General features: G+C 45.4%; 1 protein-coding gene across 6 annotated transcripts in view; it reads left to right on the top strand.

The window, feature by feature from the left end:
* Nucleotides 1–4,441: 4,441 nt before the first annotated feature.
* The window catches only part of Senp6 (SUMO specific peptidase 6), a 103,509-nt gene continuing 92,355 nt past the window's right edge, over nucleotides 4,442–15,595 (top strand). For 2 of the 6 annotated variants that reach the window (XM_076576779.1, XM_076576778.1), the window contains exon 1: nucleotides 4,526–4,664. Coding sequence is in view for 4 of the 6 variants with exons in the window: in XM_076576775.1 (XP_076432890.1) it covers nucleotides 12,802–12,922 (121 nt within the window). In the remaining 2 variants the exon portion in view is untranslated. Of the gene's footprint in view, nucleotides 4,665–12,733; nucleotides 12,923–15,595 lie in introns of those variants that run through there. The other 4 variants (XM_076576775.1, XM_076576774.1, XM_076576777.1 and 1 more) reach the window with 3 other exon arrangements.

The following is a 15,595-nucleotide window of genomic DNA, read 5'->3' as shown; positions in this document are numbered from 1 at the left end:
TAGAGTCGGTCTCTCCTTTTACCTCTACCTGGGTTCCCAGGGTCGAACTGTGGTCATCAGGCTTGCACAGCAGGTGTCTAGCCATACTCCACCTTCTGAGCCATATCAACAGCCCTGCATTGGTTTTTTGTTTGTTTGTTTGTTTTTTTGTATGATCTTCAGGGGTTGAAGGCTTGCCGAGCAAGTGCCTTTTCCTGTTGAGCCAACTTGCTTAGCCCATGGCTGGCTTTTAATCAAAATTGAATAACTACAATAACTGCGTTTGAATTAGTCATCAGTAATTGTAGCGATGTCCACAAGCTTCAAAAATGTATGCATCAAGAAGGACTAATGTAGGCATAGTGGTACACACCCATATACCATCCAGTATTGAGGAGGCTGAGACAACAGGGGCTTGGGTTTTATAGGGAGACCCTCCCTCAGAAAAAAGGGGAGAAGGAGGAGCAGGAGGAAGAAGAGGAGGAGAAGGGGGTTGGCTAACTGAGTAGTTTTGAGAATATACCGAATATATAGTTACAGAAGCACCTTCTAAATACAAAATTTTCTAGGCCATGAATGCTGAATAAACACACAATACTACTACTGATTCTTGGTTGATCATACGCATTAGGAGTAATGGTGATTTGAGGGAATATCACTACAATATGCCCGAGTATGGAAAGGCTTTCTAGTTGCAGGCTCAGTATGAGAATACCTGAACTAGGAAGGAATTTAAAAGACAGCTGGAATCTCACTCTAGAAGTATAGCCCCCAATGAGCTGTGACTGCATCTTGGGAACCTGTTAGAAACACAGTTTCTCTAGTCTCACTCTAGATGCATTACGTCAGACACTCTGGGGTTTGGGTGAAACAGTGTTTTGTAACAAGCCTTCAGGTGGTTGGTTTAGTCCAAACTTTTGCTTTAAAATAGGAATGATGGTGCTCCACAGACCCTAACTGGAATTACTAACACTTAAAAGTAAAGCAGATGGTGGCACATGCCTTTAATCCCAGGATTTGGGAGGTAGAGCCAGGTGGATATCTGTGAGTTCGAGGCCAGCCTGGACTACAGAGGGAGATCCAGGACAGGCTCCAAAGGTACACAGAGAAACCCTGTCTTGAAAAACCAAAACCAAACCAAAACAAAACAAAAAATCCCAAAATAAAAAAATAATGAAGCAGTAGCTGTTGTCTGAAAAAGCCCAATTCAGTTATCTATGTAACTATGTATGTAACTATGTATCTATGTATCTATCTATCTACCTACAGAATTTCACTATGTAGACCAGGCTAGAATTGAACTCACAGAGTATGCCTATCGTAGATCCTCTCAAGTGCTAGGTAGGACTAGAGGCATGTACCACCACAGTAACTTAAATTCTTTTAAAATGACAACACTTTCTAATTTCCCACTCTGTGTATTAATTAATGTAATATTTATTTATTTATTTATTTATTTATTTATTTATTTATTTATTTATTTATTTTTTTGGTTTTTCGAGACAGGGTTTCTATGTGTAGCTTTGTGCCTTTCCTGGGACTCACTTGGTAGTCCAGGCTGGCCTCGAACTCACAGAGATCTGCCTGCCTCTGCCTCCCGAATGCTGGGATTAAAGGTGTGCGCCACCACTGCCCGGCTCATATTTTTGTTTTGAGGTGAAGTTTTACTGTGTAGCCCTGGCTGGCCTGGAACTCCCTATGTATACCAGGCTAGCCTCAAACTCATAGAGATCGGCCTTCCACGTACTAGGATTACAGGTATGAGCTACCACAGTGGGATAAATCACTATATTACTAAATTGGCAATTTAGCCCAAGTTTATCATAGTACAGTTGTGTAAGGTCAGAAGTCAACAATCTGTCTCACTGGGCTAAAATCAAGGCTCTAAGTTCTTTCTCTAGACTCCAGGGAAAACTCGATTTCTTCACCTTTGCCATCTACCTGCATCTTTTGATTCCTGGTACCTTCTTTCACAAAGCCAGCATGAATTTTTTAAATGAGAGGCATACTTTCTTTATATTTTGTAAGTAAGACTAGTCACCCCTTGTCTACCTATTTATCGACATGCTTCAGTATTAAACTGAGTCATCAGCACAGGCTATGTCTTTCAAAGACTGTCCCCACATCCTGTGATGATCCTCATCTATTTCCTTAGGCAATAAAAATACAAATTATAACACATTACATTCATTATGTTACTTTTATGAAATCAGTGTAGATTACTGATGTCACCATAACAAAAGATATTAAGTTATTGTTTGTTTTTGCTTTGAGACAAAGTTTCACTGTGTAGCCCTGGCTGGCCTGGAACTCCCTATGTATACCAGGCTGGCCATGAATTCAGAGATCTGCCTTCCTAGTACTAGGATTACAGGTATGAGCCACCACAGTGGGATAAGATAAAGAGTTATCAAAAGTTTCCTATGTGAGTCTTGGTTAATAAGCAACTGGGTTAGAAGGTAAGTGCTCAGAGATTTACTTAACAAGTATTTTTGAATCATTTTAATTGCTATTGAGTTTTCACTGATACACAGCATGGATTTTTAAGATGGATACCGAAGGATTTAAGGAACACGCTAGGCAGGGTGTGATGGTGCATTCATTCCTGTAATCCCAACACTTGGTATGCTGAGTCAGGAGGATCAGAAGCTCAAGGCCATTTTTCGATACAACTCGAATTCAGGGCCAGCCTGGGATACTACAAACCATGTCTCAAAATCCAAAAGGTGCTGGATATGGTGGCTCACACTTTTTCTCCCATTACTTGGGAGGCAGAGGAAGAGGCAGAGGCAGGGGGTGGCAGATTACTGTGAGTTTGAAGCCAGCCTGGTCTACACAATGAGTTCCAGGCCAGCCAGGGCTATCTAGTGAGACCCTACCTCCAAATTAGGGGGTAGGGGGTTGTAGATACAGACTCAGCAGTTTGGTTCCAAGTGCCCACACGGAGGTCACAATGGTCTCTAACTGTAGTTCCAGAAGATCTGAGGTACCGTCTTCAGGCCTCTGAAGGAACTGCAGGCATCAGGGTGCGCAAATGTAAACACAGGCAAACACACACACACCACACACACACACACACACACACACACACACACACACACACACACATATCCTTTTTTTTTTTTTTTAAAGAAGAATGCTTATTAGCAGAGGGCACACCTAAGGGACTTGTATTTCAGGTGTGATACTACAGGGTAACTTTTTTCATTTCTGCATTTTCCATGGATTTTTTTTTTTTTTTTTTTTTTTTTTTTGAGAAAGGATCTCAGGTCGGCTTCCAACGATCCATTCGCCTCTGTCTCACCTGGCGCTGGGATTAAAAGCCTGTGCCACCACACCCAGTGTGTAAGAAAAAAAAAAAAACCCAAAAGCTCGAATATTATATCATTGTCTGAGCCACAGCCTGGTATGGAGGCCGGCGTTTTAGGTCTCAGGCACCTAGATGACAAAGGTCTTCTCTTTCTCACACACCCAAAGCGTACGGGGCTCAACCTCACACATTGTTTTGTAGATGGACGTGAGCACACATTATCTCCCAAGGCGACTGCATGACCTCGCTCCGTGTTTTTGTTTGTTTGTGTTTTGTTTTTTTCTTCCCATGGCACATGTTTTAAATTCGAAGGCCCCCTTCCAAGACAAGAACTCGGAGCGGCTCCTTCCCCGTTCGTGGTGCCCCGAGATGGCAGAGACTAGACCTCAAGCAGCAGGGCCTGGAAAGCGCTCCCAGGCCGGGTCTGCCATGGGGCCTTCCGGGGAAGGGGTTTTGTTCGCACCGCGCCTAGGCCGGGCGGCCGCCACGCTGGGGCCTGCGGGCCGAGGGAGCCCCCGGGCTTGGGTTCGGCCGCTGCCGCGGGGGGGAGAAGCCCAGGCCCGCAGGGAGAGGCGTTGGGGCGGCGGCGGCGGCGGGGCGGGCCCGGAGCCCCGTGGGGGAGGAGCGGCGACGGGGCTGCTGTGGCGACCGACGCTCGGCGGCGGCGGCGGAGACCCACCCCCGTCCACATGGACAGTCGCCGAGGCCTGGGCTTGATGCTCTGACGCCTGGGCGGGGTGGGCGGGCGAGCGGCGGCGGCGGCCACTGCTGGAGCAGCGAGGGGTCGCGGGCGCCTGACGGTCGCGGAGCCCTCGCTCGGCTCAGGCGCGGCGCTTGCGGCCATTTTACGGCCCGGGACGCGGGGAGGCGTGTGCGCGTTCGCCTCCTTCTCCGTCCCCGGGGCCGGCGGCGGAGCGGAGCTTCTCGGAGGCCCGGCGCGGGCGGTGGATGGGGCGTCGTGGGCCGAGGGCAGCCGGTGGACCCGGGAAGCAGCAGCCGCCGCCGCCGCAGCCGCAGCGCCGCCGCTGCTCGCGGTCCCCGGTCGGAGCCTGAGGAGAAGCAGCCCAGGCCGCGGGGCCTCACCGCCTCCCGTCCGCCCGACACAGGCCCGGGGCGCGGCGGCCAGCTTTTGTGTCGGGGGTGGTGGGGGAACCCGGCCGGCCGGCGGGGAGCGTCGCTCGCTCGCTCGCTCGCGGACGACCGAGCCCGAGGCCCGCCAACCTGCGGCTGCTACCCTCCCGCCGCGCGGCCCCGGTTCCCCGCGAGCACCGCGGCGGTGCCGGCCATGGAGTAAGGAGGAGGAGGCGGCGTGGGAAGAGGAAGATGGCGGCGGGCAAGAGCGGCGGCAGCGCGGGGAAGGCTATTTTTCTGGAAGGTACGTTCGTGGCTCCCCCTCAGGGGGAGGGTGTTGAGGCGGGGGTGGTGGTGGTGGTGGGTGGGACATTCGCGACCCCGGGGGTCCCCCGGGGCCGTGATACTCAGCTGTGTGCTCCAGGTGGGCCTGGGACCGCGGGGGTCCGGGAGGTCGATGGCGGGCCAGGGGAACGCGCCGCGGGCGCGCCGAGTTCGGGTCCGCCCGGGGCGAGGGCTCGGGCAGGCCGGCGCGAGGCGAGCCGAGGCCCGGGGCGGCCTGCGACCCCGGAAGGCTTGGACCGGTCTCCCCATCTCCTTATTTTTATTGATTGATTTATTTATTTTTCCCCCCGATGGCCGCTCTCGCGGGTGAGAGCCGGCTGCTGCACTCGGGGCTGGCTCCGCGTTCGTGGAAAGTTTCAGACCGAGAAGCTTGGTGGGAGTCGGCCGACCCCGGCAGGCAGGGGAGAGGGGAGGGAGTTGTCGTTTCCCGGCCTCCCTGGTTGGAAGCACCCCAGGCTGGCCGCTGCCCTGGGGGTGCAGGTTAGACCCGAGAGTCTAAGGAGGAGTGTTTGGGGATACTTTGTAAAACAGTGTATAGGAGGGGGGAAAAAAGGAGAGAGAGAGAGAGAGAGAGAGAGAGAAGGAGCTTCACGGTGTCAGTTTGGGGACCGGCAGGGAGACTAAGAGAGTTAGGTAGGGTGTTTCCATTTTTAGTCGCTTATGAGGCAGAGTTAACTCTCTTTCAGTTGGTGGACTAAGCCGGTTAATAGGTTTGTTTTGGTTGGGGGGTGTTGGTCTCTTGTCTGTGCCTGTATAAAGACCATCACAATACAGCTACATTTAATTACAGCTGTGGACCGGGGACGTAAACGTTAACACGACTTTATTTAATTTTTCTGGTAATTGAGTTTATGAAGTGGGGGAGGGGGGAAGAAAAGTTTGCCTTGCTTTGCAAGCTAGACTTTATATAAAAAGTGATGAAACCTTTCTGTGATTTTCCTCACAAGATAAAGAAGGCTTGCGTGTTTTCCTGAGTTCATTTCATATGACCTCCACACTAACACTAGTTTGACCACGGTAGGTAACCTGTCAACAGGCGGAGAGAGGAGCGGTTTGTAGTGCTGTGCCTGTTGGTTTTTTGTGTGGAAGTTGGAAACTCAGTAGATGGCTTTCTGATGTTCATATTCACCAGGAAGAGGGTTAGACTCGTAGGCTTTTGTAAATTTTGGGCGTCTGTAGGCCTCTAATTCAGCTTAAACTCTGTGTGGATAAGCACAGGGCGGCCAGAACAAGCACCACGCCATCCCTAACAGATTGATGCCATTGTTGGTGGCTTTCGTTTATCCTAACTTAGTGTCTATAAATGTACAGATGTGAATGAACATTTGGTTTCCACCTTGTCTCATTCAGTAATTAAATAGTTTTGAGACAGGGGCACATGGTGTAGGCCAGGCCAGACTTGAACTTCTGGAAATCCTCCTGCCTCTGCTTCTCAAACACTAGGATTACAGCTATGAGGGTTTTTAGGATTTATTATTTTTAAAACCTTTTCTTAAGCATTTATTTTCTGTGTGTGATTCTTGGCCTGCATGTGTGTACAACCTGGTGCCCACAGAGGTGAAAAGATGGCATCCTGTCACCCGGAACTGCAAGTATTTGCTTGTGAGCCACCATATAGGTACAGCAGCTGGTCTTGACTCATGAACCATCTCGCCAGCCCCTAGCTTTAGTATTTTAAAGATCCCTATATTATGCTTTGGTTTCTCTGACAGTAGAAAAATGTAGGTTTTTCTTAACTCCTCAAAAATTTTTGGTGCCCTAGTGTACCTTCATGGAATGTTTATTTTAATGGAAGACACTCTCAACCAGTAAAAGAACCAAGCAATGCATTTAGAACAGTCTGACCCGCAGTTTTCAAAACTTCCAGCAGTTTACTGAGGTCTGCTCAGACTTGACATCTCTCTGTAATGTTCTGGTGCCTCCTGTGCTCAAAAATCTGCACATGTGTACATGGAATACTGTTTTATGTTCTTGTCAATTTATCAAATGATTTCTTTCTGCTTTCCAGCCTTTTAGAAATAAAAGCGCTGTTGAACCAATTAACTTGTAGTTTTACTGTCATATTCTTTTATCTAGAACACCTTTGCTGTTAATGAATAAACTAGATCATTACGATGTGATCAAGGCTGCAGAATAAGCATGGAGAGCTTCACAGGCAGATCTCTGAGTTCGAGGTCAGCCTGGTCTCTAGAGCAAGTTCCAGGACAGCGAGGGCTGCACATAGGAACTCTGCCTTGAAAAATCAAAACAGAAAAGGAAAGAAAGAAAGAGAGAAGGAAAGGTAGAAAGAAAGAAAAAAAAGAGAAAGAAAAGAAAGAAAGGTGTCTTTAAAGAGGTGATGCCAAATACACACCTTAATCATGAGATGTTTCAAAGGAGGTGATACACATGAGGGTTCAGAGGTGGTGTGTGGTTTCACTGCTTAGAATAAAGGGAGAGAGTGGTAGAAGCTCTGTGGTACAGGATTGTAATTATGTCTCATTCCAAGTAGTAGGAAGCCATTGGCGAACTGGGAGCAAAAAAGTGTCCTAATAGGATTTACACATACATGTATGTCTGCGGTACTTGCTTAGTAGTAGAGTGCTTGCCTGTTACATAAAGTCTTGGGTTTGATCCCCAGCATGGCATAAAACAGACGGGTGGTGAACACCTGTAACCCCAGTGCTAGGGAGGTGGAAGCAGGAGAATCAGAAGTTCAAGGTCATCCCTGTGGGATACATGAGACTTTTTTTTTTAAGGTCACTTTGGCTGCCCTGTCTGCAATAAATTACAAAAGTGTAAGAATAAAAGGGAGATGAATTACAAACAAAACATTGTAGCAATCTTGGTAGAAGTTAGCCTGGCTTGAAAAATGGAAAAGGAGAGTCGGGAGGTTGAAGATAGTTCGGTATAGAGTTTATAAGATTTATTCATAAATACCTACTTAAAATGAGAGTAAAGAAAGACTCCAAGATCATTCTTTGAGGTTTAGTATGAGGTACTAGGAACTAGTGCCATTTATTGTGAATGGACCGAGAAGTAATGGTAATGCTCTGCTGGGCCCCAAACATTCACTTGAGAGTGAATGTTTGCAATCTTTGCTCTAGAATATGTTTTATGTATTAAGGAGAATTCTGTGTAATTCTGCGTTGTTTTGTAACTTCTTTATTGGACCTTCTGTATTGTCCTTGTGTTGAATTTTCTTACCACCTTAGACTTTCTTACTTATATTCATGTCCTGGTGCCACATGACCTTTCCACTTGTCATAATTTCAGCAGGTTTCTCTGTTCATTTAGCATGCTGTGTTTAGTCACCACACAGAGGTGCGTGGTGGTTTCTTGAGTCTCCTGAATAGTAAGGAGACTCAATAATCAAAATCATAATCATAAAATTACAACTGTCATGTACAGTAAGAGTTTTATCTCTCAGGTTGCTTTAGAGGGTGAGTAGGAGAAGGAGTGGTGGCGAGACAGGAAACTGGAAGAGCAAGGCATGTGTGAGGGGTGGGAACAGGGCCAAAGGGACCGCCTGGCGCACGGTGAGGCCGACAGCCACACTCTCGAGTTTGCCTCACAAGATACAGGGTCCTGTGGAGACAGCGTGAGGGGATGGCAGATCACTAGGGGACTACAGCTTGCTTATTCCACCTCCCTTTTGATGTTCTCTCTCTTCTTGTTTCCCTGTGGCACTCTAACAAGGTCGCTCTCTCTCACATTTGTTTATATGTATTGCGCTTACTTATAGCTAGTTTGCTTTCTCTTTACCTGTTTTCTGCAATCTGAATTACTTTCGATATTCCTTTCTCCTGGTGTGTGTGTGTGTGTGTGTGTGTGTGTGTGTGTGTGTGTGTGTGTGTGTGTGTGTGTGTGTGAGAGAGAGAGAGAGAGAGAGAGAGAGAGAGAGAGAGAGAGCGCACGAGGTCAAAACTGCATGGGTTCTTGCCTATGTATGAAGAGGCCGAAGGTCAAAGTGTCTTCTATCTCTCTACACTTTTTTTTTGGAAGTCTTAAAAACATGTTTATCTTATTTATGTGTATGTGCACCACATACATGCAGGAGCCTGCAGAAGTCAGAAGAGATATTGGAGCCCCTGTATTGGGGTTACAGAAGGTAATACCTGAGTGCTGGGAACTGAACCCAGGTCCTCGGAAGAACAAGTGTTCTTAACTCCTAAGCCATCTCTCTAACCTTTAAGTGTGTTTCTTCTTTCTTTCCTTTTTTTTTTTTTTGATGATGCATGTATTTGCTCCTGTTTATGTGTGCAGATGTGAGCACATACTTGCCGCAGTGTACATGTAGAGGTCAGAGGACAACTTCAGGTATCAGTCCTTGTCTACTTCCTTGTTTGAGACAGGGTCCCTTCCTTTTGTTTACCTGAACTCTGGGAACTGGCCTGCTGGCCTGCCTGCCTGACTGGAGCGGAGCTGGGATTGTATAGCACTGGCTTTATGTGGCTCTGGAAATGGGAACAGTTTCTCATGCTACTCATGAAGCTCCACCCATTGAACCATCTCCCCAGCCCTCCGCCTTATTTATTCATTTTACTGAGCCAACTATTTGTTCATTGCTTGCATTCCAAGGTTCTTTGAGATTCTTTGCTAGAGATAGTCCTTAACCATCACACAACTGCATCCAACCATTTCTCATTCCTGTCACCAACCTTAATTAGGCTGATTTTGTTCTCAACACAAAGTGCCTCCACCAAGTTGACGTACATAGGCTCATCACAGTTGTACTCCAGCGCATAAAGATAGGTGTGGGGCTTGGTCCAAGGCTTTGGCAGCTTCACAAATTCCACATGCTAAGCCATCATGGGTGAGGGAGGTTTGTATCATCTCTTGTAAAGTAGTACTAACATCCCTTCAGTCTCCAGCAACAGTGCCTTCCTAGACCATGGCTATTTGGGAAGCTGAATTTTGTATGCACCTGAGCTTCAGCACCAGGGGAAACTCCACTTTATTTTTCAACACAGAATCTCTCACTGAACCTGAGGCTTGTGATTCAGCTAGACTGGCTGACTTGGCAAATCTCCTCTGGGATCCTCTTGTTTCTTCCTTCCAGTGATGAGCATACGCGCATGTGTTGTTTTACATACAGCATTACTGATTTCTAATTTAATTGATTTGTAGCTACAGAACATCCTTTACATAATTTTAATTAAAACATTCTTGAGACTTTATTTTTATCCCCCATAATGTATTCTGTCTTGGAGAATGTACTTGAAAAAAATGGCTGGGTGGTGGTGGCACACACCTTTAATCCCAGCACTTGGGAGGCAGAGGCCGAGCAGATCTCTGTGAGTTCAAGGCCAGCCTGGTCTACAGATCGAGTTCCAAGACAGGCTCTAAAGCTACACAGAGAAACACTGTTGGGGGCGGGGGTGGGTGGGGGTGGGTGGGTGGGTGGGGGAGGTTGTAAAAAAAGGGGCATGTTCTGTAACAGCAGAGTGGTCATGTTCTCTAAGTGTCAGGTGCAGCAGTAAGTAGACGGTGGTTAAGTCTTCCCTTTTAGTGCTGGCCTTTTAAACTCTGGGAGATGACCTTGAACTTTTGATCCTCCTGCCTCCACCTCTGGCACTGTACAATCACCGCGCCTAGTCTATATGGTGTTAGGAATTAAACTCAACATTTCCTCCATGCTGACTAATCACTCTAACAACTGAGCTACATCCTAGCCTCCACCTGGCATTTTATGTGGGAGATACATCCGAACTCTGGTCTTCATGCTTTTGCAGCAAGCATGTTATCTAGCCATTTTACCAATCCCTCATTTTTTCCTGCCTTGAAATAGCTTTTCTACCTTCCCATTCTTCTGGAATTTGCAGCAATCCTTATGCTAGGGTACACTATGCCCAATTGTCCCTTTCTAAGGTGAGTGTGTGAGAGTGTGTGTGTGTGTGTGTGTGTGTGTGTGTGTGTGTGATGATAATGAATGACTGTTTTTTTATCTTCTAAATTTTTAGTCCCATTTATTTATTTACTATATAGGTCAGAGGACAGTTTCGTGGGAGTTGATTCTCTCCTTACTGTGTGGATCCTGAGGACTGAACTAAATAAAGTGTTCAGCCCACTGAGCTATTCTCCCTTCCCCCCCCTTGGTTCTGAATCAGCAAAAGGCTTCTGTCGCCATTGAGAAGTGATTTCTATTATGTTTAGCCATACTTTAAATGTGAATTTAGTTTAGAACTCAGTCAGTTTGCCAGTTTCATGGGACAGCAACTTTTTTTTTTTTTGGTTTTTTGAGACAGGGTTTCTCTGTGTAGTTTTGCGCCTTTTCCTGGAACTCACTTGGTAGCCCAGGCTGGCCTCGAACTCACAGAGATCCGCCTGCCTCTGCCTCCTGAGTGCTGGGACTAAAGGTGTGCGCCACCATTGCCCGGCCGGGACAGCAACTTTTAATAACGATCTGTTGAACTCAGTTTGTCCTTCCATGGAGTGTGGGCAAGGCCTTTAGCTTTAGTTTACTCAAAAACCTCTTCATTTAGTATTGCTTTTCTTTGTTGTTTGTTTGCCTTGTGTGTGTGTGTTGAGGTAGGGGGATTCTCAGTGTGTAGCTCAGGGTGAGTCCTCTAACTGATGGACATTTTACATCAGTTAGATGTAAATGGAAGCCTCAGCTTCCATTGCTGGGATTGTAGGCATGAGCCTGCATACCTGGTTAAACTTGTGTTGATTTCCTTTTAGGAATTGCTTCCTGATGCATTTAATCCTTACTTACGACTGTTTCCTGTTTTCAGTTCAATCCAAGTGATACCTTTTATTGCTCGATGAAGCAGGATGCTCACGTGAAGCAGAAGAGTAGAATTATATTTATATAAACATAATTCTTAGTAGAAATGCATTTGGAATATGAACTCGGAAGCCAGAATGCTGTGATCCCACCCCTGACTATATTATTTAACAATTTATCTTGTCTGGGCTTTCTTGTCACTGGGTTGTGTTAGTGAGCTATCTGCCAGAGTGACAAAATACTGAGAAAACCAGTTTAAAGAGAAAAGGTTTATTTCAGTTGGTAGTTTGGAGTCTTTGGCACATGTTTAGTTGGTCTGTAGTTTTGAGCCTTATGGTAAAGCAGTTTATCATGATAAGAGCATATGGAGAAGAAAGTTACTCACTTTGTAAGTGCTGAGACATGAAAAAGAGAGGGCAGTGGTCTGATAACCTTCAAGGGAATGGTCTTGGTGACTTAACTTTCTTCTCTGAGGCCCCACCTCATCATGGTGGCTTTGATGAGCATGACCTTCATATCTCGTTTGTATGACTATTTGGTTCCCAGTTGGTAGAACTGTTTGGGAAGGATTAGGAGGTGAAGCTTTGGGGGAGGTGTGTTACTGGGAACACGGTTTGAAGTTTCAGAAGACTTAATGCCATCCCCAGTGTGCCCTCTCGGCTTCCTGCTTGATCAAATGTGAGTTCTCAGCTGTTTCTGGCCTCATTCCTTTGCTGTATTGTGAACTTTACCTCTCTGAGATCATAAGTCCAATTAAACATTTCGTTTATACATTGCCTTGATAATGGGTATTTTGTCAATAGAAAAGTTAACTAGGACTTCAGTATAGCAATTATACCTTTAACACATGGGAAGATAGTTACTCACCTATAGCAGTTACCTCCTAAGATTACTATGAGTATTAAGTGAGTTTTTAATGTATTACATATGTAAAACAATCCCAGTCATTTAATAAGCACCATGTGTGTGTTAGTGCTATTATTTTCTTTTTTTTTTTTTCTCTGAGACAGGGTTTCTCTGTGTAGCTTTGGAGCCTGTCCTGGAACTCACTCTGTAGCCCAGGCTGGCCTAGAACTTATAGAGATTCACCTGCCCCTGCCTTCACCTCCGAGTACCTTTAATCCCAGTACTCGGGAGGCAGAGGCAGGTGGATCTCTGTGAGTTCGAGGCCAGCCTGGTCTACAGAGTGAGTTCCAGGAAAGGCGCAAAGCTACACAGAGAAACCCTGTCTTGAAAAGCCAAAAAACAAAACAAAAAAACCCCAAAAAACAAACAAACAAACAAACAAAAAAACAAAATATATTGAATATTTGAGGAACTCAAAAGTGCAGATAGAATGGTTCTATGACCCAGAGCAAGCAAGAGATCAGATTGGAGCTTGGGACCTATGATGGCCATAGCTTTCTTCAGTGCTTATTTTTTCCTTCTCCCAGTGCTTTGTTCTACACGTCTTTCCCTGAAACCCTCCAAAAGGAGGAGGGGCACTGTAGAAAAGAAGGAAACATTAGGTGGGTATGGGGCATTGTGGTTTATTGATAAGGCAGTACTGTGGGAGGACAGAAGGAGAGGCTACTTTAGAAGGCTACCCAGACACAAAAGGACAAGGGGCCACCACTCAGTGGCAAGAGTGTCAGGATGCTGCAGTTCTTTGAACTCTACACAACTCTTTCTCTCTCTTTATCCCCAAATAGTTTTTCCAGCTTCCCAACAAAGTCATAGTACAGTGGTGTTAGTTATAAGCTTTTTCCTTTTTTCTTTTTATTAAAATAGAAAAGGGGAAATTTGGCGATATTTTATTTGTATTCAAATGTTATTTGTATGTTAATAAATAAAGTTGCCCGGGGGTCAGAGCTATTAGCAAGCCATAGGAAAGCAGGGCAGTGGTGGCGTACGTTTGTAATCCCAGCACTTGGAAGGCAGAGCTAGGTAAGTCTCTGTGTATTCAGGGATACAGCCAGTATTGGATACACATGCTTTTAATCTCAATACCAATCATAGAAAACCTGGAGATCTATACAGACAGGCTGTGATGAGGTGGTCATGTGGTTGGGTTTACAACCAATGAGAAGGCAGAACAGAAACACTATAAAAAGACAGACACACAGGAAGTAGCTCTGGTTCGGAGAGGTAGGACCATCGCAGGAGGAAGGGTAAGGTTTTAGCTCTTAGCTCTGACCTCTTGGCTTTCTTCTTTGCATTGGTTCTGTGTTTCTTATTTAATAAGACGGTTGGTTATATCTACACAGTGGTCTTCTATGCACAGTTTCTCTTTGCTTGGTTTCATTTGCCCATGATCACCTACCTACAGTCTGAAAAGATCAACTGGAAAATTCTAATAATAAACAAGTCATGGTTTCCAATTGCACTGCATTCTGAGTAGCAAGGTGAAATCTTGGCAGGCTCCCTCTCTATCCAGCCTTCAATGCCCTTCCCCCCTTGGTGTCATTCTTTGTAGCCCTGTCTGGCCTGGAACTCACAGAGTTTGTGCTTCAATATTGGTATTCAAGGCATATGTCCCCAAGCCCAGTTGCTCCTGTCTTTTATATAATTTTTATATCCGTCACTTAGTAGCTGCCTTGGTTATAAGATTGAACGTTGTGCTATAACATTTCTTGTGTTTAGTTTTATTTAATAATGACCTTAAGGTTTAAGAGAGTAATGCTGCTTTTGACCTGAGTGTGCTATAATAGAGAAAAGGTCAGAATTCTTTAGTTACTAAGAGAGAAAAACAGCAGTAAGAGTACAAAATTTGAAGACCGATTTGTTGGCAATTCAGACTAAAAGAGTTATAGCCACAGTGTATGATATGTATGTAATCAACTTGGAAAAGACATTAAGTTACAAGGTTTGTGTCCACTGGGGTCGAACATGGTAGATAAGTGAAAGACTGCTACTTTTCTCAAATTACAAGGGAAAGATTTTATGAAATCCAAGGTTCCAGATTCAGAACAGTTTATGAATTATAAAGAACAACAAAACAGGGCTAAGGATGTAGCTTAGTGGTAGACTGTTCACCTAGCATGTATGAGAGCCTGTATCCTAGTCCTAGCACTGAGGTGAAGTGGAGTACATGCGAAGATAAAGTGACATTATCAGTTATTAGGCTTACTTTGATCAAAAAGTGATAGAGGATTTTCTGAAGCTAGGCAAAGGAAAGTAAGAACAGAAGTGAGCATTACCTGGGTTATCATGAGGGAGAGAATCTTGTGCATTTTGTGGCTATAGAGAAGTTGTAGATGTAACCAACCGTCTTATTAAATAAGAAACACAGAACCAATGCAAAGAAGAAAGCCAAGAGATCAGAGCTAAGAGCCTTACCACCTGCTGTAGCTAGCCTCTTCAGCCAAGAGACCTCTCCGAAAAAGACCTACTTCCTGTGTGTTTGTCTTTATATAGTCTTTCTGTTCTGCCTTCTCATTGGTTGTAAACCTAACCACACGACTGCCTCGTCACTGCCTGTATGTACAGCCCTCCAGGTCTTCTATGGTATTGAGATTAAAGGTGTGTGTCTCCAATGCTGGCTGTATCCTTGAACACACAGAGATCTACCTAGCTCTGTCTACCAAGTGCTGGGATTAAAGGTGTGCGCCACGAACACCCAGCTCTGCTATGGCTTGCTATTAGCTCTGAGCCCCAAGCAACTTTATTTATTAACATACAAATAAAATCACATTTTAGTACAAATAAAATACCACCATAAGAAGTCTAATTTTTTGTTTTGTTTTGTTTTTGTTTTTTGAGACAGGGTTTCTCTGTGTAGCTTTGCGCCTTTTCCTGGAACTCACTTGGTAGCTCAGGCTGGCCTCGAACTCACAGAGATCCGCCTGGCTCTGCCTCCCGAGTGCTGGGATTAAAGGCGTGAGCCACCACCGCCCGGCTAAGAAGTCTAGTTTTTTTAAAAGATTTATTTATGTATTATGTGTATGTATTATATATGCCTGCATGCCAGAAGAGGGCACCAGATCTCATTGTAGATGGTTGTGAGCCACCATGTGGTTGCTAGGAATTGAACTGGGGACCTCTGGAAGAGCAGCCAGTACCCTTAACCTCTGAGCCATCTCTCCAGCCCCGAGAAGTCTAATTTCATGTTATTCTCATGAATATGTTCAGAGGCCTAATCTTCAAGTACTGCTCTGTTTTCTTTACTAAAAGATAAACATTCACATAGATCTGGGGATTTA

Source organism: Peromyscus maniculatus, chromosome 7 (genome assembly GCF_049852395.1).
Source record: "Peromyscus maniculatus bairdii isolate BWxNUB_F1_BW_parent chromosome 7, HU_Pman_BW_mat_3.1, whole genome shotgun sequence".
Taxonomy (NCBI): Eukaryota; Metazoa; Chordata; class Mammalia; order Rodentia; family Cricetidae; genus Peromyscus; species Peromyscus maniculatus.
The sequence above is the reverse complement of the archived record's forward strand: the minus strand, read 5'-3'. Positions and strand labels throughout refer to the sequence as shown.